Raw genomic sequence first — 23,727 nt, 5'->3', positions numbered from 1 at the left:
CAGGAAGACAAAACAGACACACAATCCATGCCTCCTTGTGAAGGCCTACTACAATGGAGAGGCACATCTGGCGATAGGAGGTTAAGGAAACTGACGACCCACTCGATAATCATGAAGCCTTGATGGGAGGGGCTATTCCCAATCCTTGTCATAGTCAAGAGAATATTCACAACATGATCCGAATGTGAGAGTCCACTAGAACTGCCATACAGCAAACCATTTACAAGATCTAGATTTCTGTAGCCAGATGCAATGAAAACTGCTGAAACAGTGGATCACTGTCCCCTCGGGAAACAAAGCACACAGTGTGGCTTAGTTGTTAATGGCATGCTGTGGGTTGCCAGTTCAAACTCAATCACCAGAAATTCTTTGTTTCTGAGTGTTCATCAGTTGTGAAAGGTTCCTGAAATATTTTGTGTTTCTAATATTTGTCCATTCTCAAACATTTGAAGTTTGTATAAATAGCAGTACACCACCTCCAGGATGGAAGTTCTTTTACAGCTGTACACTGGCATCAGTAACAAATGTACTTTTGGTTTTAAGTGTTGCACTTCACTAATAACTCTACTTTTGGTTATGGACTTGATTGGGGTTTCGATCTGACAATATTGTGTATACTTTCACTCAGCACTGTCCTATAATATGTTTTGTGCAATGCAGCTAATGTCAAACAATATTCTGTAACTTACGTTAGAAACAATAACACACACACACACACACACACACACACACACACACAAGCGACATTTGCTGCTCGTGTGTGTGTGTGTGTGTGTGTGTGTGTGTGTGTGTGTGTGTGTGTGTGTGTGCGTGCGCGCGGGGGGAGGGGGGGGGGGGGAGGGAGAGTGTGCACTCAAGTCGTTTTTCTCCCTAAGGTAAGTCTTTCCACTCCCGGGACTGGAATGACTCCTTACCCTCTTCCTTAAAACCCACATCCTTTCCTCTTTCCCTCTCCTTCCCTCTTTCCAGAAGAAGCAACCGTTGGTTGCGAAAGCTTGACTTTTGTGTGTATGTTTGTGTGTGTCTATCGACCTGCCAGCGCTTTTGTTTATATATACAAAGTTTTTAGTCAGAATACTTAAAGTTGATAAATTCTCCACAAAAGCCATGTAAGGTACCTATAGATTCTCCCTTGGCATACCAATACATTTGCTCCCTAAAGATAATAGTGGATTATAATGAGTGAGAGTGAGATAAATTTCAGCATTTGAAACTGCACTTCATCGTCAAATACAAAAAAAGAGTTCCATGTAGACTGTTTCCCTGCCACAGCAGTCATCAGACGGGGAACTGAAAATCCACAGATTTTCGGGAAAGAAATAAAGGAGTGTCTTAACAGACACTTCTACTCAATGATGGACATCCAATGTTCATATAGAACATTTTACGTTGACAGTATACAGAAAGCTGACTGCATTTTGCATATAATTACATAAAATACTTGGTTTAAAGTATTACATGAGAACAGTGAATGACAACTGCAAAAAGAAGAGCAGCGGATGTTTTCAAAGTACTCGCATTCATCATGATACATATATATATTAAAAACAAAGATTCCAAGACTTACCAAGCGGGAAAGCGCCAGTAGATAGGCACAATGAATAAAACACACAAACAGAATTTCAAGCTTTCCCAACCGGCGGCTGCTTCGTCAGGAAAGAGGGAAGGAAAAGGAAAGGATGTGGGTTTTAAGGGAGAGGGTAAGGAGTCATTCCAATCCCGGGAGCGGAAAGACTTACCTTAGGGGGAAAAAAAAGGATAGGTATATGCGCGCGCGCACACGCACGCATGCACACACATATATCCATCCATCCATACACAGACACAAGCAGACATATTTAAAGGCAAACAGTATGGGCAGAGATGTAAGTCAGGGCGGAAGTGAGGAGGCAAAGATGATGTTGAATGACAGGTGAGGTATGAGTGGCGGCAAATTGAAATTAGCGGAGACTGAGGCCTGGTGGATAACGAGAAGAGAGGATATATTGAAGGGCAAGTTCCCATCTCCGGAGTTCGGATAGGTTGGTGTTGGTGGGAAGTATCCAGATAACTCTGACGGTGTAAAACTGTGCCAAGATGTGCTGGCTGTGCACCAAGGCATGTTTAGCCACAGGGTGATCCTCATTACCAACAAACACTGTCTGCCTGTGTCCATTCATGCGAATGGACAGTTTGTTGCTGGTCATTCCCACATAGAAAGCGTCACAGTGTAGGCAGGTCAGTTGGTAAATCACGTGGGTGATTTCACACGTGGCTCTGCCTTTGATCGTGTACACCTTCCGGGTTACAGGACTGGAGTAGGTGGTGGTGGGAAGGTGCATAGGACAGGTTTTACACAGGGAGCGGTTGCAAGGGTAGGAGCCAGAGGGTAGGGAAGGTGCTTTGGGGATTTCATAGGGATGAACCAAGAGGTTACAAAGGTTAGGTGGACGGCGGAAAGACACTCTTGGTGGAGTGGGGAGGATTTCATGAAAGATGGACCTCATTTCGGGGAAGGATTTTAGGAAGTCGTATCCCTGCTGGAGAGCCACATTCAGAGTCTGATATATATGTATACGAAAAAAAAGGTAATGTACAACTAATCCCATACCTATTAGTGTGATTAGATTAATACTCACCATAATCTGTTGTTAATGTATGTTCACAGGATCTATTGGCCTTGAGAAAGCATTCGATAACCTACAATGGTGCAATATGTTTAAAATTCTCAGTAAAACTGGTGTAAGTTACAGGAAAAAAAAAGATACTACACAAAACATTCAAGAAGCAGTAAGGAAGAATACTAATGGACGCCCAGCAAAGAAATACTTGGGTCAGGAAGGGTATTAGACACAAATGCATTCCTCTGACAGTGCTGTTGCATCTATATAACCAACGACAGGTTAAAAGAAACGTTCAGGGAAAGAATTAAAATTCAGCATGAAAGAATATCGATGACAAGAATTTGTTGCCAATGCTGCTGTTCTCAATGAAGTTGAGGAAGAATTGCAAGAACTGTTGAATGGAATGAACAACCTCATGAGCACATGTAACAGATGGATGAACTATATAACAACAAAAGTAATGAAGAGTAGCAGAAAGAATTTAGGAATAAACGTAACATCAAAATTGGGGACCACAAAGTAGATGAAGTGAAAGAATTTTGCTACCTTGTAGGCAAAATAACCCATTATGGATGATACAAAGATGGCCAAGATCAGACGACACCAAGCAAAGAGGACATTGAAGGTCAAAAGAAATCAATGGTAGTGTCCACCATAGACCCTAGTTTGAGGAGGAAAAGAGGGAGAATGTACCTTTGGAGAACAGAACTGTATGCAAGCTAATCATGGACTGTGAGAAAACTGTAAAGAAGAGAATAAAATGCCTGAGACATACTGCTATAGAGATGTTGGAAGTGAGGTGGGCTGATATAGTTAAATACGAGGAGCTTCTTTGTGAAATTGACAAGGTGTGTAACCTGTGTAAAACACTGGCAATAAGGAACAGGATGATAGAATAAGTTGTTTAAAATATCATTAACCTACACGGTACTGTGGGGGAAGTGAGTGTGCAAAGGGTAAACATTTTATCTATATGAGAAGAAAGAGATTGAAATACAGCTAACGAACAATTGCAGACACTGAATGCAAGTTATACGCTGAGATAAAGAGATTGGCACACGAGAGGAATTCATGGTGGGTTAAAAACACACACACACACACACACACACACACACACACACACACACACACACACACAAGATTTATGGAACACAAAGTGTAAAATAATGAAAAACCCAAGGAAATTTAATAGTAAAAATGTTAGCCGATAAGAATATTTCAAATGTCAAGACCACCACCACTAACACTGCCAAGTTTGTACATTTTTCAAATGCAGCTAAAAAGAATTCTGGAGAGTGGGAGTCTTGCATTTGCTTTAAAACTCAATCTTTAGAATTCACCCTTCAGAAGAAAAGGAGAATGAAATCTTCGTAAAATAATTCATAAAGAGATGAAAATGCCACAAATCTATCTGTAGCTGCACATTATGCAACTTGGTAACTGTTCTACATTGAGTTGAACAACTTAAACCTTACCCAGTCCATTATAATATTTTATAAAGTTTTTCACATCTGTGGGAAGATGGGCTGGTCATTATTTCCCTTCTCACTTAATTTTTTTACAGGTCCTGCCTGAAAAGAACATAATACTGGAACATGAAAAAATTAGAGACACATTCCCAGAGTGTGACATTGTTGCACACTGTCATGCTATAAGGTTATATGTCATCAGAGAAAGCATCCAACCACAAAAACAACTTTTTAAGTCCAATAATAAGCAAAAAGGTTGTGTGGTTGATAAAAATTGCCTTTAAAAAAATTTGGTTCCAAGCGGCACCCAAGCAGGGGCTGCATCCCGCAAACCCCCAGTTTTCAGGGAAGAGAAAAAATATAGTGTTATCAGATGTTTTTCTTCTTGTCAACTCCAATTCCATATAAGAATTCCTGTTATTGTAGCGTGTAAAATGTGGTGGTTAGAAATTACTAACATCTGTACATTTAAAAAATAAAACACCCCATACCCTCTTGTCTAACCCCCCTACTCCTCGCAAATTATCAACAGGCACGTTTGGGGTGCAATGATCTCCACCTCATTCTGTTACTTACTGAATATCTGTTTTCAGCTCAGTAGATTTTTTTTCCTTCTCGCCATGTGATTCTTAACAAATACAGAGTAATCTACTCAACAAGTGGGGAAAGGAAATCCAATTAAACTATATCTTCAAAAATTGATTATTTTCACTGATTTACTAAGCAGTAAAAGGAAACAAAAGAAAAGTTCAGAGTAGGTTTTCAAATCCATTGACAAGAAATTAAAACTTTGAGGTTTGCCGATGACATTGTAATTTTGTCAGAGACAGCAAAGGACTTGCAAGAGCAGTTGAACGGAATGGACAGTGTCTTGAAAGGAGGATATAAGATGAACATCAACAAAAGCAAAATGAGGATAATGGAATGTAGGCTAATTAAGTCAGGTGATGCTGAGGGAATTAGATTAGGAAATGAGGCACTTAATGTAGTACAGGAGTTTTGCTACTTGGGGAGCAAAATAGCTGATGATGGTCGAAGTAGAGAGGATATAAAATGTAGACTGGCAATGGCAAGGAAAGCATTTCTGAAGAAGAGAAATTTGTTAACATCGAGCATAAATTTAAGTGTCAGGAAGTCGTTTCTGAAAGTATTTGTATGGTGTGTAGCCATGTATGGAAGTGAAACATGGATGATAAATAGTTTGGACAAGAAGAGAATTGAAGCTTTTGGAATGTGGTGCTACAGAAGAATGCTGAAGATTAGATGGGTAGATCACATAACTAACAAGGAAGTGTTGAATAGAATTGGGGAGAAGAGGAGCTTGTGGCACAACTTGACTAGAAGAAGGTTGGTAGGACTCATTCTGAGACATGGAGGGATAACCAGTTTAGTTTTGGAGGACAGCGTGGAGGGTAAAAATCGTAGAGGGAGACCAAGAGATAAATACACTAAGCAGATTCAGAAGGATGTAGGCTACAGTAGGTACTGTGAGATGATTAAGCTTGCACAGGATAGGGTAGCATGGAGAGATGCATCAAACCAGTCTCAAAACTGAAGACCACAACATAAACATACTAAAAAAAAAACCAGAGATAGCCATTACAAGTATCGTTTGTTATTAGTGTGTGCAGTCTATGGTGTCAACTGCAGAACACTACACAACCTGCAGTTATTTATGTTTGCGAGTTCATCCCTTGATACAATGTGGCTTGAAATACCAAAGTTTCTTCCTGAGATGATAATTATGAAAAACCATTTCCCTATCACATTCGTGTAATAATTCACAGACATGCAATGCTCTTTTTTGTAAGTCAACTGACTTCAACTGTCACAGAAATACTTATGGCTGTTACCCAGAGCCACTGCATTCCTCAAATATGGCTAATGCCGCACCTGTCCAATAAAGGTACATTGTGTTAGAAGCCCTATCAGTTGACAATGATACTGGCTAGCATTTTCCTACAGCATGTAAATAATTTGAGTACCTCTCTTGCCATCCCCACCCCCTATTCTCTTGCAAAGAAAATTGACATGACAATAGAACAAACAATAAGAAAAATGATTGTTGTCACCCAAGCCAACCTGCATTGCTCATTGGTTCGTTTCTGTTTATCTTACACTTTCAGTTTGTACAACCTGCATTGCTCATTGGTTCGTTTCTGTTTATCTTACACTTTCAGTTTGTACAATGCCGTACGCGGCATTTGTCACTTTGTGTTTTACCTCTACACGAACAAATTACATTTTCTGAGTCTCTCCATTTTTCATTCACTTATATGAGTAAAGTTACTGAAGCACCAACACAGTTTTATAAGTATATGAGGCCAAAGTGTAATCACTGTAACAGTTGCATGTAAATAAAATGAAAACCACTGCTGATTGAGTCACTCCTTGGCAACAACTAATCAGAGTTAGTTGTATGTTCCATATTAACATCCAAAAAAGCGTAATCTTAACGAAAATACATGCAGACTGGTGCAGATGCAATGTTAAAGATACAATCACAATATAGAGACTGGTAAGACTTTAACACAAACTGCAGTTAGTTAAAGTTTATATGCAACTTATTCAACATAATCCCGTAGGTATGTTTATCTTCACTGTTTTGTAAGAAACTAAACGTGTCCATCGCATAACAAAATTATTCTTCAATTAGCTTTGTTACTGTTCTAAAAACGTGTTTGAAGTTGGTTTCTTATCCATCTGCACATTTTGTTTTCCTTTCACATGACTATAAAAACTGTACTTACCTCTTCCTTTTGGTCCATTATGGACTCTCGTTCGTGTGTTGTATATGGGTAGTCTGAATACTCTGAAGTGGGCAAGCCGAATCCGCACGCAAAAATGCGCTTTGCTTGCGATTCCTGGGCGTATTTCTTGAAAGAAGGAAAACTTCAGCGTGAAGTACTCTCAATCTGTGAAAATAATTTCATGTTAATTATACAGTAGCTATCAGTGATTATTACTGTGTATGAAAGCCGGCATGAACGGGTACAGCAACATTTACTTGCGTAATGGCAATAACATGTGAGTATGTAAATATCACTTTTCACGACAGACCGCTAAATAATATATACCATTCATTTATCTGGGAATTTGCCAATATTCAGTATACGAATCTCTAGCCACTGCAGTTTAACACTTCAAAATACGGTTACATATCTCAATAATTCCATCTCCTTACCTCACATCATCAGTTATGCATTTGTTCCTTACACACCATTACTTGTCAAATCCTTTAGAACCCTTCTGTCTGTATTTACTTGGTGTGACACCTGGCGGCATAACTGTAAACCAAAAGGATGATGAAGCTAGTCAATGAATATTCTTTGCAATATTAAATCGCAGAAAAATTGTAAATTTTGGTATTTTTTAGCTATAATGTATCATAATTGCAATATAATAAGAACTATTTTAAATTACTGTTTCACTATAAGTCTCTCAATAGATTTCCGTCCGTCAGCTGGTCTGCCAGTTCAAACGATGAGGCAGAAATGGCGGAGCTAGTGGAAGGTGTTCAGTATGGTTTGTCATCGCAGGGAAATAATAGTGATAAGTCGTTGATATTTGTGAAACTCACGGATTCTGCGTATCGTGCTATTGAAAGCTATTTGAAGAATCAGGTGAGTAACTGTTACTGTCTTATTAAATGATTTTCTGAAACAGACCTCAAGAGATTTCGTCTGCAGACATTTATCGTCGCCATATTTTCACATCGTGTTGATTTCATATGGCAGCTTTGAATAAATTTTTTACTTACTGTACCATAATTACATTGCTTGGAGGTTTGATTCATAAACATATGTCAATATTTGTGTGAGGTCGTTTTCCTGAGGAACCGTCATTAGCTGACGCCACGTCAACAAGTAGGCATGAAAATTAGGTTGGCGATGTAAGTAAACTTGTTTTAACTGCCTTCCGACCATAACTCCACTGTCCACATCGTGTATAAATACACAGTCGTTTAGAGAAAGTGATATTATATAGTGACACTGGGCATCCTTCATATGCAGTCTTCTTATATGTTGTATAAACATTTCTCTAACCTTGTTCATCCAAGCAATACAAACAGCTCCCACTGATTCTACTTAACATCATGAACTTTTTCCCCATAGTAATTCTATATCGTTTACAAATGTGAAATATTTACCCTGGTTTTTCACTATCTCCCTAGGACAATGCCATGTAAACTTTCCACTGTTGGACAGGTCAGAAAGGCTACAAGGATTCACCCTTATACTGCAGTTAGGTGTTTATGTTTAGAAGCCGTAAAAACCTTTGTGATTAAAGTACTCGGCTCCTTTCGTACATTTTTTTTTTTTACTCCCCATAAATGCCAGTTCATGTGTCACCTGGAAGTGGAGCCTAATAAAAGATAAACAGCATACCATCCTATGTGCAAAATTTAGTGTGTAAAATTACATCTCTGTATTATGTTATGGAGAAGTATTAACTTTTGTGTTGCAAATAGGATATGTTGTAACACTGCTTCCTCAATATATCAGGTTTCTTACTATCAAAATATAACACATATTGTGTGTATTGTACTGTTCACGGCAGTCTCTCTTCTTTATCTCATTTAATATAATTGTTGTTCGTGTTTATTCCAAACTTCCATGAACCATATGTTTCTACTTTATTCCTAGAAGTTGATTCAAACACAAATAACTTGTGTTAGTGCATGGACTATGACTTGAGTAACTAACTTGACAGTGTTTTGTTATAGAATATCTATCAAACCAAATTCTGAATTTCCAGCTCAGTGAAGACAGATGTATCCCTCTCATAAAGTTCCTAGATTCTCCACATATGTAGCTTATTCATTGTTATTAAAGCTAGTGTAAACAATTGAACATTGCCAGTAATGTGCATTTCCTCTTCAGGTGACACATAGTTAATTTACTTGCTTCCTGGCAGGCAAAAATCCCAGTTTTGTTTTTCACTCCCTTGTAAGGCAATAATACATGGTCCCTTTCAGCATTACTAAACTCTTTACATTTTACCACATGATGAAATGATTATATTCCTTGTGATGCTGTAGATACAGATTTTATATGCAAGGAGCTTTCAGTTGGGATTCTATATATTACAGAACTTAGTACTGCAACAAAACAGGCATTACAGCAGCAGATTAGACAAACTGCTCATGAAATGTATCATCCTTTTCTACTCTGGACATGCTATAGTCGGTCTTAACTCTTCCTCTTTGATGCATTGTAAAATGTGAACCATTTCATATACATCACTTCATTACTATTACAATTGTGCTATTGCAGTGTAAATTTGTGACTGACACCATATATAACAAAAGATATGAAATGGTAACCATGTTTTGAAGGAATACAAAAAGCCTTCTCTCAATGGTGTGTTCATTTTTTGCAATAATTGTGCTTTACCAATAGTGGTCAGTAATGACTGCTTGCATAATTAACAGTACACTGTATTTCATTCGAAGAGAAACTTACACGATGTGACTGTGAACTTCTTTGTTGACCTCTCAAAAGTTCACCTAATGCAAAATAGTTTTGTGTGACTGCCCATTGAGTATGTCAGCTGAACTTCTTTTAGTGGAGTGTGTTGGAGGCTTATATCATTTTAAGCATGTTTCTGGTACCCACATTTATATTACATTCTGAACTAACAATATTATGACAAGGTTAAATTGGTAATCACCATGTAGAAGTCATGATGATTTGCAGGCAGGCACAATAAAAAAATATTACTAAACACATAAGCACTTGGCCAGAAGGGCTACTTCTGAAATAGATGACCACTGTTTTTGGCTGCTGGGGCCAGACTCACAAAGCTGCATATTGACCTGAGGAGTCTGGCCCCGGCAGCCAGAGACAGTCATCCTGTGTGTGTGTGTGTGTGTGTGTGTGTGTGTGTGTGTGTGTGTGTGTGTGTGTGTGTTTTACCTGTTAAGTAGTCTTTTTGTGGTGCCTGTCTATGACACAGTATCTGCACTAGCAATCTAATCTTTTCGTAATTTTCTTTATTCCATCCAGGATTTTCTGTTGCTTGATTCTGAAGTAACAGATATAAAACATTCCTGGTAGAAATGAAAATGAGAAATCCTTATCTGTTATCAATAATGTCAACTGTTAAATTTTCTTCATGTCTCACATGCCTTTAGTCTGGCATCCTGTGTCATTAAATAATATGATTTGGTTGAATGGAAGAACTTTAAAAACTTCATCTGTTTTATGCTGTCTCATCATATAGTTCTAATATTTATTCCAAGTTGTGTTGTGTCCAACATATCTGCTTATTGGTTTCTAAGACTACACCATATGTATCCTGAATAAAGTGACCATCACACACAAGACAGATTATCAGTGCATGGGCCTATGTAAATGACACTTTCACAGTCTTGACTCTGTGATAAAAATAATAGATTTCATCACCAGTAGATTGCAGAAAGAAAATTGCATTATAATAAGACACAGCTGCCTATCAAAATAGTGTTCATTTACGTGAGAAGTGGTGTCAGGAAGTTAGCATTTATTGCAGCAGCTGTTTACACTGTGTATTGGTGAAATGCACTGATTGCCAACAGATGCTCTGTCACATGGATTTGTGATGGTGGTGAAATTTCTATGCTTTTTCACATAATTTCTTTTGTTACTTGTGCTTGAACTTCCAAGCAGTTTTAACTTCTTACTGTGCATCTTCAATCCGAAGACCAGTCTTTGATGTCCCCCAAAGTGCAAAATGCTATTTAGTGTTTGAAAAGTACAACTTTAGTTAGTGCAAATGGAAGCACAAATTAGTAAGTCAAATATAGTGGCTCATGGAGTTTATGAATGCAAGAGAGTGGGATTTCGAAATTTTGTAAGTAATTTCCCATTTTCAGTGTGTAGACTAAAGAACCTGGAATATTTTTTCACCACTTGGCATGGTAAATGCACCCTTTGCGTCGGTTTTGTGTATAGGTTAGCACCCCACCCCCAGCCCTAACGCCTGTGTGTTGAGTAAATTTCATGATACCTTCCGCTCACCCTCTCTTGTCCGAAATTAAATTGATGCACTGTGCGAATAGATACACTAAAATACCTAACCCGGTGGGGTCATTGTTTCCTGCTTATGTATTGCAGTGCACGTTGTTTCTTTTTGTGCGTTTTTCAAGTCAGTATTATTGCGCTGCACAGAACGTGGGCATTATTTTAATCGTCTTTATAATTTATTATTTTACTGGGAGACGTGTGTCGTACCTAATTTAATTAGACGCCAAGTGGTGGTGTCGAATGTTTACTAATTAATAAGTTTGATTTTACAGTACGATCATTTTTTAAATAAAGACCTTAAGATGATACGGGTCTGTAAATAGCTACACTATCTTTGGCTCTACTGCATTGTGGAATGTACGAAAATCTATATTCTCTTGCCGCTTGGGAGTTGAAGCAAGGCCACATATGTTCATATACTACGGCCTGAGATTAGATAAAAACCCATTTTACTTAAGTTGAAGAAAAAATCGTGACATGCTTTACTACTAGAGTAAATTGATCTCTATTTATTTATTTGTAAAACAATCCTGCCATTTTATCCTGAAAGGTGTAACGCGTGTATCATGTTAAACGTAAATATTTCGTTAAATATGACGTAATATTAGATACGCCAACTTCTGCAGGTGCGTTATAAGGCTTATGATGTACTTCGTTTGAAGTAAATACCGGCATAATCCACCAATGAGTGGAGATGGAACTGCACGTTTGCAGCTGTATTCATATTCAGCCGCTTGTGTTACAATAAATTAACGCACGATATGGCGTGTTAATACAGCAAGCATCCTTTGGTGTTCGTACACGTAAGCAAAGTTCAGTATCTGTTTGTTTATTTTTACTCGTGATATTTGCCCTCACTGTGTGTTGCCGCAACACTTTGCCTTATTTGTCAAAAACGTGGTCCCCCCCCCCCCCCCCCCCCCTTGTTTTTATTGTAAAACTGGGAACATTTAGTTCCGTTTAGCGCCCTTAGTTACGTCACTCGAAAAGTATGTAGGCCTAAGTTATTAGACCATCTTATGAGTAGAAACACGTCAGAAAATCCTCCCACTTATTATAGAGTTGTACTGGTGAATGTTGTTAAGTATAATCTACGCTGCAATCATTGTAAAGTTAGCACGAACTCAGAATGTGCAGAATTTGGCTGCCTATTAAGTGCTAAATTGGAAACTGCAGTTTAAAAGGCTCAGAATCCAAAATAACTGCTGCGCTATATTGTATGATTATAGTCCCCATATAGTTGACAAATATTCATCGAAATATTGTTGATAGTGTTTGCAGATAAGGGTGAAGATTTGTTTGAACTGTAATATTACTTTACATACTTGTGTAACATATTTGCATTTAAGACATTTAAGAAAAATACTTCTTAAGTTGGCAATAAAGAACATAAATCTTATCCAGTTTGGGATTAATATTCCTGATTATAGTTACGCTCTAGAAATTCAGAATTAAATGAAGCCTGTTGGAGTTTAAACATCAAAATTATACACTACAGGTCTGGAGTAAGATTTCATATTTCTTAACTGGGAAAAATTAATAAATGCGTGTTAGGAAAATATCTGAAGCAGTTTAGTTTTGCTATCGGTAATTGTACTGTTCGCCACTTTTGCAGATATTTTTCAACAAAGCATTGAATAACTTCATAGCAAAAATCGAAAATAGGCCTTAAAATAATTATAAAAAAACTAAGTCACCTGTAATTTACGGATCAAAAAGCAAATAGTACAAATTGACATTGGGTCATGGGACATGTTTTTGTAATTTGAGCAATTAAAGAGAACGATTGGGTCGACATCAGAACGAATAATCATAAGAATAAAAATGGCTTGCCGTAATTTTGAATAACTAAACCTTGTTTTCTAATCAAATTCACGATGTGGTTGAAGTGGAATGTTTGGTCATTGTGTATTGTCAGTTGTGACTTTCTCAAACATGTGTTACCTAAGTCGGCATTGGAGAGATGCTTGTTGGGCGAGACAGAAAAACTAATAAATGGATCTGGAAACAGATTGGAGTGGAAGTCGTATTGGTGACCATAATGAAAATGAAACGAGAAAGGTATTTGTGGGACTCTAAGAGCAAGGAAAAGAGAGAGCCGATAACCTAAAGGAAGAGGTTAGATGACATTGGATACACAAAATACGCGGAAAAGTCAAGAGGAAGCCTTTATCTAGTGATCAGTTGGATAACAACTATAATGAATATATTGCAGAAACGGGAGAATTTGTTGAGTTCATGTTTATTTAGGAAACAAATTATGTTACCCTAGTGACAGTACGGTTTTTTGTGTGTTGTCTGATAAACCTTTTCATCGAAAAATTGTTTACAAAAAATCCTGGCCATTAGGTACCTGTCCCAACTCAGTAAATGCTCTAGACTGCTGCTGCTATAGCCCACTACTGCGTTATTTACGTAATTGAAAAAAATCCTCAAATCAATCCAGTTAAGTAGTTGGAAACAGGTGCTGTTTGAAATGCAATAATAGTGATGATCTGAGTGGTTGCATTTAGCCAATCTATGTTGCTGTATTTGGGAATTTTGAGGCATTTAAACATGTTTACCACGGGGAAATTTTTCAGTGATTAGATAATGCCTCTTGAAAGGATTCGAGATGTTCGCTGAATATTTTATGAATCTGTGAAGTAAAAGTTGTGTGAACTCTCTATTCTTCAAATTCATTCTAAGTGCGGACACGTATGTGATCTTTTCAAGGATCCACACCGCTGAGGTAAGATGGAGAGAGAGAGAGAGAGAGAGAGAGAGAGAGAGAGAGAGAGAGAGAGAGAGAAGAGAAGAGAAGAGAATTGTAATTGATCAGCATAGACGCACATGAGCAAGAAACAGATGAAGAAAGCAGTGATATCGCATGTAACATCAGCACCAAATCTGTTTGAAAATAGTGATACCATCCGTCTCGGAAATGAGAATAACATGGCCGTTACTAAAGTGGACAGTGCAATGGTTCCTTTGATAGTCGACAAGCAGACATCTGGAGGGTCATAAAAGTTTTAAATACTTTGGAAGCATCTTCCATAAAGATAATATTGTAATCGAAGTGAAGATAACAGTTGGTGGCTAATAGAGCATGTTTTATTGTTGCACACACAAAGTAAAAGAAATCAGCCACACACTGCAGTACGATTAGCATTTACTTTAATTCCGGTCATTGATCTGAAACAAAATATCAACAGCTATTGATTTCCGTCCATAAAGACTATCTTCAAATCTGAATAAAAAAAGATGTAGCGTTACACTACTCCACTATCACCAAGCCAAAGTGGCATTGTCGTATGTTATAAACAGAGTTCGCTTAGCATCTTAGGGCAGTTTTAATAATGCAATGCAGGCAACGCCGCAGTGCCGGGAGAAGCGTGTCAACTAATCACCAGAATAAAACATAAGTAAACAATTTTGGTAATAGAAGGGAAACGTCTGAGAAATTAAAGTGATTCTGTTAAATGACAATGAATTGATAGACCAGTGCGAGCAGCCTGGTATTCCGAATCAAATGAAAGAAAGGAACTTAACTGGGCTATGTAAAAGATCTCTTGTGGCGAATAGAAGGCTCTAGACGACTAAAAGCACCGATTAAGGAGAAAGGACAGCTCTGACGAAAAACGTGAAGAGGCGAGACAATAATAAATGCATAATGGCAGCCACTGACTGTAAAGTAATGGAGAAGCAGGGTGCAAGTACATGGTCAGCTAAGTCTCTGAATTCTACGACATGATGACGTGATTGGGTGAATAAATATGGAATAACGGTATGTAGTGGCTACTTTGTAAATACGAGCAATGTTCCAGTGAAATACTGCACAGGCTGTTTGTGTAGAATGGTATAAATACTGTGGAGTTCACAAGTGCTGTGCCGCCAGGTCTCATGCGCTGAGGTAAACGTTGACCTTGTGACCTCGTGGGTTCATTGGAATACCAGCAGTGACAGTCGTGCATCTACCGAGCGAAGGAGTTGCATATATGGAAAACTGAAATGGAATGATGTGACGCAGTTACGTAACAAGAGCACAGTGACAGGGATCTGCCGTGTGCAGAAGCACGCTTTCGTTAACATCGGAAATGATAGTGCTGAGCCATTATTTTTTGTGTCAGATAACGAATGTGGGAGATAAGTCTGCATCCGTCCGTGCTGACAGCGGTTGCTTATTTACTATCGGACAGTGACACTGTGTCCATATAGCAGGGGAAGGGAACTTGTTAGCTATTGTGCATATAAAAATTAGCACCTGAGTTGCGAACGGTATTTAACTTTCAAAAGTACTGATATAAGGCGTCACAAAATGAACATAAGCACTGTTTTGATGGTTTCTGGCACTGAGGTGCAACCGTTTCGCCACGCTGCAGCTTTAATACGATAGGAAGGTTTAACAGCTACAAAATGTGCCGTAGAACTGTGGCGGACAGCGTACTAGTATGGGACAGGAGGTATTTCGTATAGGCGAAGATAGCTTCACTCGTTCTAGCAACATTTCATGCTTGAGCAGCACGTTGCTAATCGCCTGAAGTAGTGCAGAGTGCCAAAAATACGGTTAGTGCCAGCTGACATGTGTAGTAGATACGCGAAGCAGTTACAGTAGTCCAGCCGCTCCTACACACACAGAACCCAGAACCTGCTCTCTTATCGCATGATAGAGGGGGGAAAATCATTGCTTCTGTGCAACTCCGTCGTTATTGTATTTAGTCTGAAGACGAATTGGAAGCAGCTCTCCACACTAGTCAGTTATCCCTCAAAATTTTCCTACATTGTCAGATTAACAATTCATTACTTTCTTCACGACTGTTTTTCATTACTTTCTTGATTTCTCAATGTGTGTCCCATCAACTGATCCCTCCTTTTAGTCAAGCTGCAGCATAATTTTTTTTTCTAATGCAGTTACATTCAGTACTCATTCATTACATAAACGGATTTACACCTCTAAATTTTTAGCGTTGTTCTGTAACATTTCATTAGCTTCTATTGTCTTGTTGTCTTTACTGCTCATAGTCCACGTTTCACTTCCTACAAGGCTATACTCCACACTGATATCTTCAGAAAATACTTACTAACATTGCAGTTTATATTCGATGTTAACAAATGCCTCTTATCTTAGAAACGGTATTCTTGCTACTGCCAGTCTGCATTTAGATTCCCTATACTTAGGCCGACGCCAGTTACTGTACTGCCCAAACTCCAAAACTCGTTAAACGACTTCATTCGAATACATGCATTGCCCGTATTTCAGTTATTAACTCTTTGACAATGTCCATCCACTCTGTTCAACAGATGTTACAAGCAAGCTCATCGCCGTCTCTGGCAGAATGACAGTGTCATCGGCAGACCTTCAATTTTTATTTTTTTATCTCTGTACTTTCATTCTCTTCTGTTTGTAGTTTGCTTCTCCGCTTGAGCAGTGTTCAAAATGAATTACATGGTAAGGCTGCAATACTATTACCAGACAGCGATCTACACTACAGTTCTTGTTCGTTCGCTACCTGTACACTGGCTTGAGAGAGAGAGAGAGAGAGGAATCCAACGTGAGAATTATTTCCGTATTAGTACAACATGTTAAAAATGGAAAATAAGAAAAGGAAGAAGACTGATATTTGAGTAACAGATTCTGTTTTATCACGAAGGCCAAATAAACGAAAAACGCAGTGGGGGGGAAAAGCAGATATCACAGTAATAGCCTCTGTGTAACAATTGGAGGCGCAGGCTTTACTCGTGATGTAAAACTACGTTTATTAGTTACTGACAATGAATTGAAAGTTACTACGTTCTAGCAAAACTGGCGTTATTCTAGAAGGGAGAAGAGTTCTATCCTTAACAAGGACATGCAAGAAGAAAGCTAGAATGTTTTCGTTTCCCTGTTACTACGTGCAGGATCCAATCAGATGTGACCACAGCGTGTGTTAGACGTCAACGTGCAATAACCACTCACTAGCATTGGAGGGTATAGAGTAAAGCGCGTTTAAGGCACGCGAAAAACAGTGCAGTCGTTGTCTGATAATGAAACTGAGCGATTTATCTGACGTCCAAGAGAGCATGATCATTCGCTTTCGGGTCAAGGGGGGAAGCATTTGCGAAACTGTAGAGTTTGTTAAACTGTTGGCATGCCGCCATGGTTAAAGTGTACAGTGCACACCACAATATTCCCACCCAAAATTGGTACCGAGCCAGCTGTGGTGTACCACGGTCCATAGATGACAGGGGTGAACGATGGCTGCGGAGATAGGTACGGGCGAATAGACGTGCAACTGTAGCAACAGTGTCTCCTCAACGATCGTTCTGGGACTACACAGCTGGAACCTTGTACATGCACCCATGCTGATTGCTGCTCATCGGCGACGAAGGCTATAATTTGCACGCCAAAATCGCAACTATACGTCAACTGAGTGGCGACAGGCGGCCTTTTCAAATGAAACACATTTTATGCTCCATCGGTCAGATAGCCTTTGGCCTGTTTGGTCCTGCAACAATCATCGTAAGGGTCCAGGCCGGAGAAGGGAGCGTTGTGATCTGGGGAGTGTTTTCGTGACATTCTTTGAGTGGTCTCGTCGTTCTGGAAATGACAGTGGGGCATCCATTCATCCTTGGGACTGCGTCCACCCCTACATGCAGTTAGCTCTTCATCGCCTTAATGGCATTTACCAGCAGGATAATGCAACGTGTCACACAGCTCGCAGCGTTCGTGTGCGAAGATCACCAGGATGAATTTATCGTACTACCCTGGCCACCAAACTTCCCTGAATTAAACCCAACCCAGAATCTGTGGGACCAAGGATTTGCAACCGAGAAACCTAGCACATTTGGCCTCAGCACTAGAATCGTTCTGGCTCTGCGTCTCTGTCGGTACCTTTTCGAACTTTATTTACTCTCTCCCTGCACGTATCGTAGCTGTCCTCGTTGGAAAATATGGCTAATCATGCTTTCGACAGGTGGACACATTGTGACTGGAAAGTGTAGAAACGGAAGCTGTGCTCGATTGGCCTTAGATGCATCTGCACGAAACTTAGGTATGCTGTGCTAGCGGGAAAAGAGGCAATGCAGCTATTTCTTTCGCGAAAACAGCTAAGGTGTCAACATCACTGCAGTGTACACGGTAAATGAATGTTTCATACTTCGAGCCTGTGGTCACGTAAGTACACTGCATATGGGCGAAATGATAAGAAAGGACAGGTTTGTAGGCGTACGGTGGCAGATCATTAGCTGCTGGAATATGTCCAACCAAGGTTCTGTGAGGTTCCCTACTGTAGTGGAGATTACGTAGTGGCGATGAAGATCTATTTTGCATCAATCGGGAAATCGTACTGATATGGTACGGCAGACAAAAATAATTTCATACATAATAAATGTGCTCCTTATCGATTACCACCTGTTACGTGTAAAAGGGAAAAAATGTATGAAATCATGATAAATGATGCTACACAACAGCTAATGTGTCTGATGTTAAGCAAGCGTGGACGTTGTGCTGTAGTTAAGACTAGGGTGTGGGGAAATTATTGGGAACCATAAGTGTAAAAAGGACACTAAAGCATGATGATAGCGATAGTAATCCTTTGAAATACACCGTAAACTAGTGTGATAGATAGTAGAACTTCGGGTTTTTGACGGTTGTGTAGACACTGTCGTTAGCAAGAGGAAATAAGTGGATACAGGACATATTACAGGAAATCTCTGTTGCTTGCTCCATTGAGGACGCGGGACAGTGCCTGGTGGGCTATTTAGTAAAGGAATTCGCCAAACAGACGAGCAAATCGAGTAGTTTTTATTTTCGCTACCAGTATCAGCAATTCATTGTTGTCTTCAGGCCCCATATGACAGGTGCATATGGGGCCTGAAGATGGCATAATGAATTGCCGATACTGGTAGCAAAAATAAAAGAATTTCTAATTTACACGGCTGTTTAGCGAATTCATTTGCTAAATGTTACAGGAAGGCCACCTCGTTATTTAGGAAACTACATTGTAACGAATGACAAGACTGCAAAAGCGTTGGTAGGTTGTTTGTGTAATAGATAAAAGGCTTTCTCTGACGAATCTTAACACTTTGGTAAGGTTTGAGAGATTTGGAACGAAGTAAAAGGGTGCAAGTAGTCTTGTTCTCCAGAGTACCAGCTCTAAAAGAAATAGAAACTGAGAAAACAATATTAGTACCAAATTTATGATTTTCGGGTGTTAAATTGTATGTAGATAGGGAAACCGTGCGAAAAGACCACTGTAACTTACAATTAACAGGATTGTAGTTACGCTATACGAATGGCGTCATGTCAATATTTAGAATTAACTCTGTGGTCTCAAGACGAGTGTGAGCAATTTCAGGAGAAATAATTACTGAACCTCGACCGCAGATGCCTTTCTTTGACTTTACAGCGCCTGCTCATGAGCTGCTTAGGCTGAACGCATGTTTTGCATTTCCCCTCACGTTGAAGAGAAGCCTCGTAGTGCTTCGAAGTTCCAGCTCACACACCTGTGTACTTCGTATTTTAGTGTTGCCCAGTGGCGGTCAGCAGACCGGTACAACGCTTTCGTCATTTAGTTCAATCCCATATAAGTTAATGTAATCCAGTATTACACGACGTTAAATCAACCACTTTTAAAAAAATTGCTTTAACATGGGGGATTCTTTGAACCCTACAATCCATAGCCGTATTAAACGTGGTATTCATTGCCTTTCTTTTAGATATGCGGAAACAGGTCACCACCTCTGGATGTGTCTACAGTTTAACATGCAGTCTAATCTATAGTGCCGTTTGGCAATTTGCACGAACGCAAGGAGTACCGTATATGAAAGTCTGTGAAATGTTGGACAAAAAACTTACGACCAGTAGGCTCTCACATATCGCGAACTTAAGAATTGGTAAGTTAAAACCAGCAACTGCGACGTGCAACTCTGTAGCAAATATCGTTTTGCTAACAATCTGACATAAATAAAAAACTAATTGTGAACAGTACAGTTGAATTTGCGGAAAGTATTACGGATAATGCCAAAAACCAGAAGATTTGTCTATTTCAAAAAAGCGCAATATCCAATTGGCAAGTCGTAAAACAAATTGTAGACATAACCACGAAAGTTTTTGGGCGAAATCGCATGCTCTTGGAAATAGGGGTCAGGCAGTACCGTTGTAGAGAAAATAATGAAAACTTGGGGAAAAATTCTGGAGTTGAAAGGAATATGTGGAATACACTTTGAAAGGAAAGGAGACAAACTTGGAAATGGGATGTTTAGCATTCGCCGATGACCTTGCCCTTTAGCCAGAGACCGAAGGCATGCGCAAAGAACGCTGGAGATCATGTATAAAATCGTTGTAAAAACATGTCTCACGGTCTCGTATAAAAAGACAGAATATCTGGAACACAGGGGCCAAGGGGAGACATACTTGGAGGTAAAATATGGGGAGATTAAAACGACCGGATAAAATCAAATACATACGAGATTGGATGTAACCTTGTCAACTGCATAAAGAAGCAGTCAAAGGAAGAATAAGAAAATTAGACCTTGCTTAAGTCAGTCTTAACTCAAAACAGGTACACCAAACGAATGGTATCATACAAGGTCGAAGTCAGCCACTGTAATTCCGTTATAAAACCATAATGGCTCAATGCTTCGGAGTGTGTTATTTTAAATAGATAGGGACAGTTGGAAGAACTTGACAAGTAGGAAAGTAAGATTCTCGGGAAAATTCTGAGATCTCCTAAGATTACTGATGGGCCTTCGAAGAATAGGAAATACAGGAACTCTCAAAGTACACCGAAAAGATCACGTACGACGATAGAAATTTTATGGACATCTCAAGAACGGACGAAAACTGATAAAGCAAAGAGATCTCCAGTTACATCGCGTCAATAAAGTCCACCTCCGAGTGGAAGACGTAAAGAGATGCACAATAAACTGCTATTAAACTAGATAATACAAACCGGAGAATAATTCATAAGCAAAGTCAACCACATAAAATCATTTAAAGACGAACCACCAAAGAGTAAGTCCACACATTAGTTCTCAGAGGAAGAGAGAAAGAAAAGTGAAAGAATGAAGAGATTCTGGGAAGAGAGGAAAGGAAAGACCAAGAGGCCTTAATTTCTACGTGGTCCATAATTCGCTAAATGCGGAAGAAAGGAAGGATTCCGAACCCCATCTCAACAAAGATTTTACGTGAATACGAGGTACTAAAAGAATGGAGTTTGCAGTACTTTTGAAAAGAGATCGGTTTGTTTATAATTTCCACTCCTCAGTTACTTGCAAAGCATATTCTATATTTAGGGACAAACAAAGATAGCAATCAGCACCAATTAGTGGGAATAAAAACTGCATTTCAACATAGGCAGTAAACTCCAATGGCACAGATGCCCAGGGGACAAGGGAATCGTGCTGTGGAATATAAAGTCGTATTTGACTAAACTATATTAATTGCTACCTTAATTTTGCGAAGCGTGTCATTGGATTAGACACGTAATGAAGGGATACTTTCATTTCGTGAATGTCATTGTGCAAGATTGAATTCATGTTCATGGTTGAGTAAATTTCTGCTTTCCTAGAGTAATGTAAGTATCTCTGTACCTAATCGTCCACAGTTTAAAACTAGTCATTCAAGAATGCAATCATAAGAGACTAAATTGATCGAAGAATTGTAACGTTATGACGATTGATCTCTCCTCTTGGGTGGACCATTACCTCATCAGTGAACGCTAACCTGTCCACGAATCCATTATCTCGTAACAGGTTCTGCGTTTGTAAGCTTATTGGCTTGTCTGCAGGTCTCGGCCCAATCTCGAGCTGCATAACTGGCGATTTTCGACACAATAGCATGAATTTTGATGCTAGCACATTTAACTCAATTATGTACTTTCATTTACTCCTTACTCGTTCAGCACCATTTTTTTCTACTGTATCTTTCGAATCAGCATGAGACAAAGACGTTTCGCGGCGCACAAACACCAACTGACTCGAACTCTTAAAATGTGCATGATACACAGTTAAGGTGCATAGGGTGCCTGTTGAACAGTAATCGAATGAGTGCCTGTGGTGTTAAGTGTCGCAGTTGGATCAAATTTCTCCGCGCAAAACACTTTTTCGTCCATTATGCCAGTACAGGGCAGCAATTACCATGGATGTGACACATCCGTAACGACTGTTTGCGTTTATTCGGAAGTGGTGAAGTCTAACCTTAACTTTCGAGCGACTGGAACAGTTTCAAACTTACCGAGTGATGTGGTGCAGTAGTTTGCACACTGGACTCGCATTCCGGAGAACCTCGGTTCAGATCCGCGTCCGTCCAACCAGATTTAGATTTCCCGTGTTTTCCCTAAGTTGCCCGAGGCAAACGCCCGGATGGTTCCATCGCAAGGGCACGGCGGTTTCCTCCCCCATGTGGAATCATTCCGAGTTTGTGCTCCGTCTCTAATGACCTCTGTGTCTTCGGGACCTTAAACCCAAATCTTTCTTCCTAACTTTGTCAGACTTGGCATAAATCGTATTTACTATCTGGAGAGAGAGGAAAAAAAAAACTATTCTGTTGGGGAAATACACTCCTAGCATCTTCAGGAGGGCGGGCGACATGAAGGAGGTTAAATGTGAAAGTAATCAAATACGAACTGTATCGTTGTAGAATCCGTAGTTGCTGGGGTTGTCTAGTAATTAGAGAAGGGGTAACCGTAAATTTGGAACTCTTGGACTTGCAGCTATAGTACAAACGTGTGGAAAAATGCTATAGGTGTATGACACTTACAGCCCTTGTTTGTGGAGGATGGAACGGAAATGTGATTATATAGACCGACGGGAAAGTAAAGTGTTACACCATGGACCATCAGTCCGATATTTATCAAACTTTGTGGTGATATACATCACGTAAAGGGTATTAAATGATGAAGCTTTCATTCTGTACACAACTTAAGTGCAACACCAATACAATTACCATCACAAACACCACCAACAGATCCCTCCCTCCCTCCCTCCCTCCCTCCACACCACCAACACCGCCATCGGGCACTAATAGACACTAGTACTCATTGTGAAATGGAAGCCAACAGCCTCCAAAGGCCCTCTTGAAGAATTTCTTACTTTTACAGTTACACATTCTGTACCCCGTCATGAAGATTGGTGTCTGGAGGCTAAAATGAACGTGCAAGTCATTTCTTCGCCTTCCAGAAACGCTCTGTTAGTGACAGATGTGCATCTGGGAACACTAGTTGAGAATCCGTACCTTCCCCAAAGCGTTTGTGGTGTGAACTGCAGTGTGGGATCGTGTTAGAGCCAGTCGAACAGTCTCACAGTATTTTGCAGTGCAGTCATTCTGGAAGGACCCGTGCCTACTGTTCTTGCCACACTGTTATCCCGAGTCTATCTTGTCCACACTCGGTCTGCAGTTATTGGAATACAGTTAACTGTCTGTGCGGCATGTCAGTACATTCCCAATGATTCGACCTTTCTCGACGTCCGAAAGATGGCGGTAAGCTACAAGTTTGTCTTCTCGGTATGCTGTGTTGTGATCTCCACCATAAAGCTCCCAGTGACGTTACATGCGCTCAACAGCAATCGTGTAAGACGCCATGTCTCATCTGTAGAAATGACCCCTTCTGTACTCAAAATTATTGAAGCAAGCTCGCATGAAGACGAAATTTTAATCAACATATCCCACTGGCATTAAATTACTGAAGT

The 23,727-nt window shown here is 39.6% G+C and overlaps 2 protein-coding genes across 4 annotated transcripts in view; one reads left to right on the top strand and one right to left on the bottom strand.

The window, feature by feature from the left end:
* Positions 1–7,365, bottom strand: part of LOC126281539 (STI1-like protein) — a 39,668-nt gene extending 32,303 nt beyond the window's left edge. The window contains exons 1-2 of one of the 3 annotated variants that reach the window (XM_049980592.1): positions 7,257–7,365; positions 6,823–6,987 (exon numbers count right to left, since the gene is read on the bottom strand). In XM_049980592.1, the coding sequence (XP_049836549.1) occupies positions 6,823–6,840 (18 nt within the window). In that variant the 5' untranslated portion in view covers positions 6,841–6,987; positions 7,257–7,365. Of the gene's footprint in view, positions 1–6,822; positions 6,988–7,149 lie in introns of all 3 variants that reach the window. The other 2 variants (XM_049980594.1, XM_049980593.1) reach the window with 2 other exon arrangements.
* Positions 7,366–7,526: 161 nt separating this feature from the next.
* The window catches only part of LOC126281538 (RNA polymerase II elongation factor Ell-like), a 284,770-nt gene continuing 268,569 nt past the window's right edge, over positions 7,527–23,727 (top strand). Inside the window, exon 1 of the mRNA XM_049980591.1 lies at positions 7,527–7,695. Coding sequence (XP_049836548.1) covers positions 7,567–7,695 — 129 coding nt within the window. The 5' untranslated portion in view covers positions 7,527–7,566. The remainder of the gene's footprint in view (positions 7,696–23,727) is intronic.

Source organism: Schistocerca gregaria, chromosome 7 (genome assembly GCF_023897955.1).
Source record: "Schistocerca gregaria isolate iqSchGreg1 chromosome 7, iqSchGreg1.2, whole genome shotgun sequence".
Lineage (NCBI taxonomy): Eukaryota > Metazoa > Arthropoda > Insecta > Orthoptera > Acrididae > Schistocerca > Schistocerca gregaria.
Note: the sequence above shows the minus strand (reverse complement) of the source record. Positions and strands in the feature narration are given on the sequence as shown.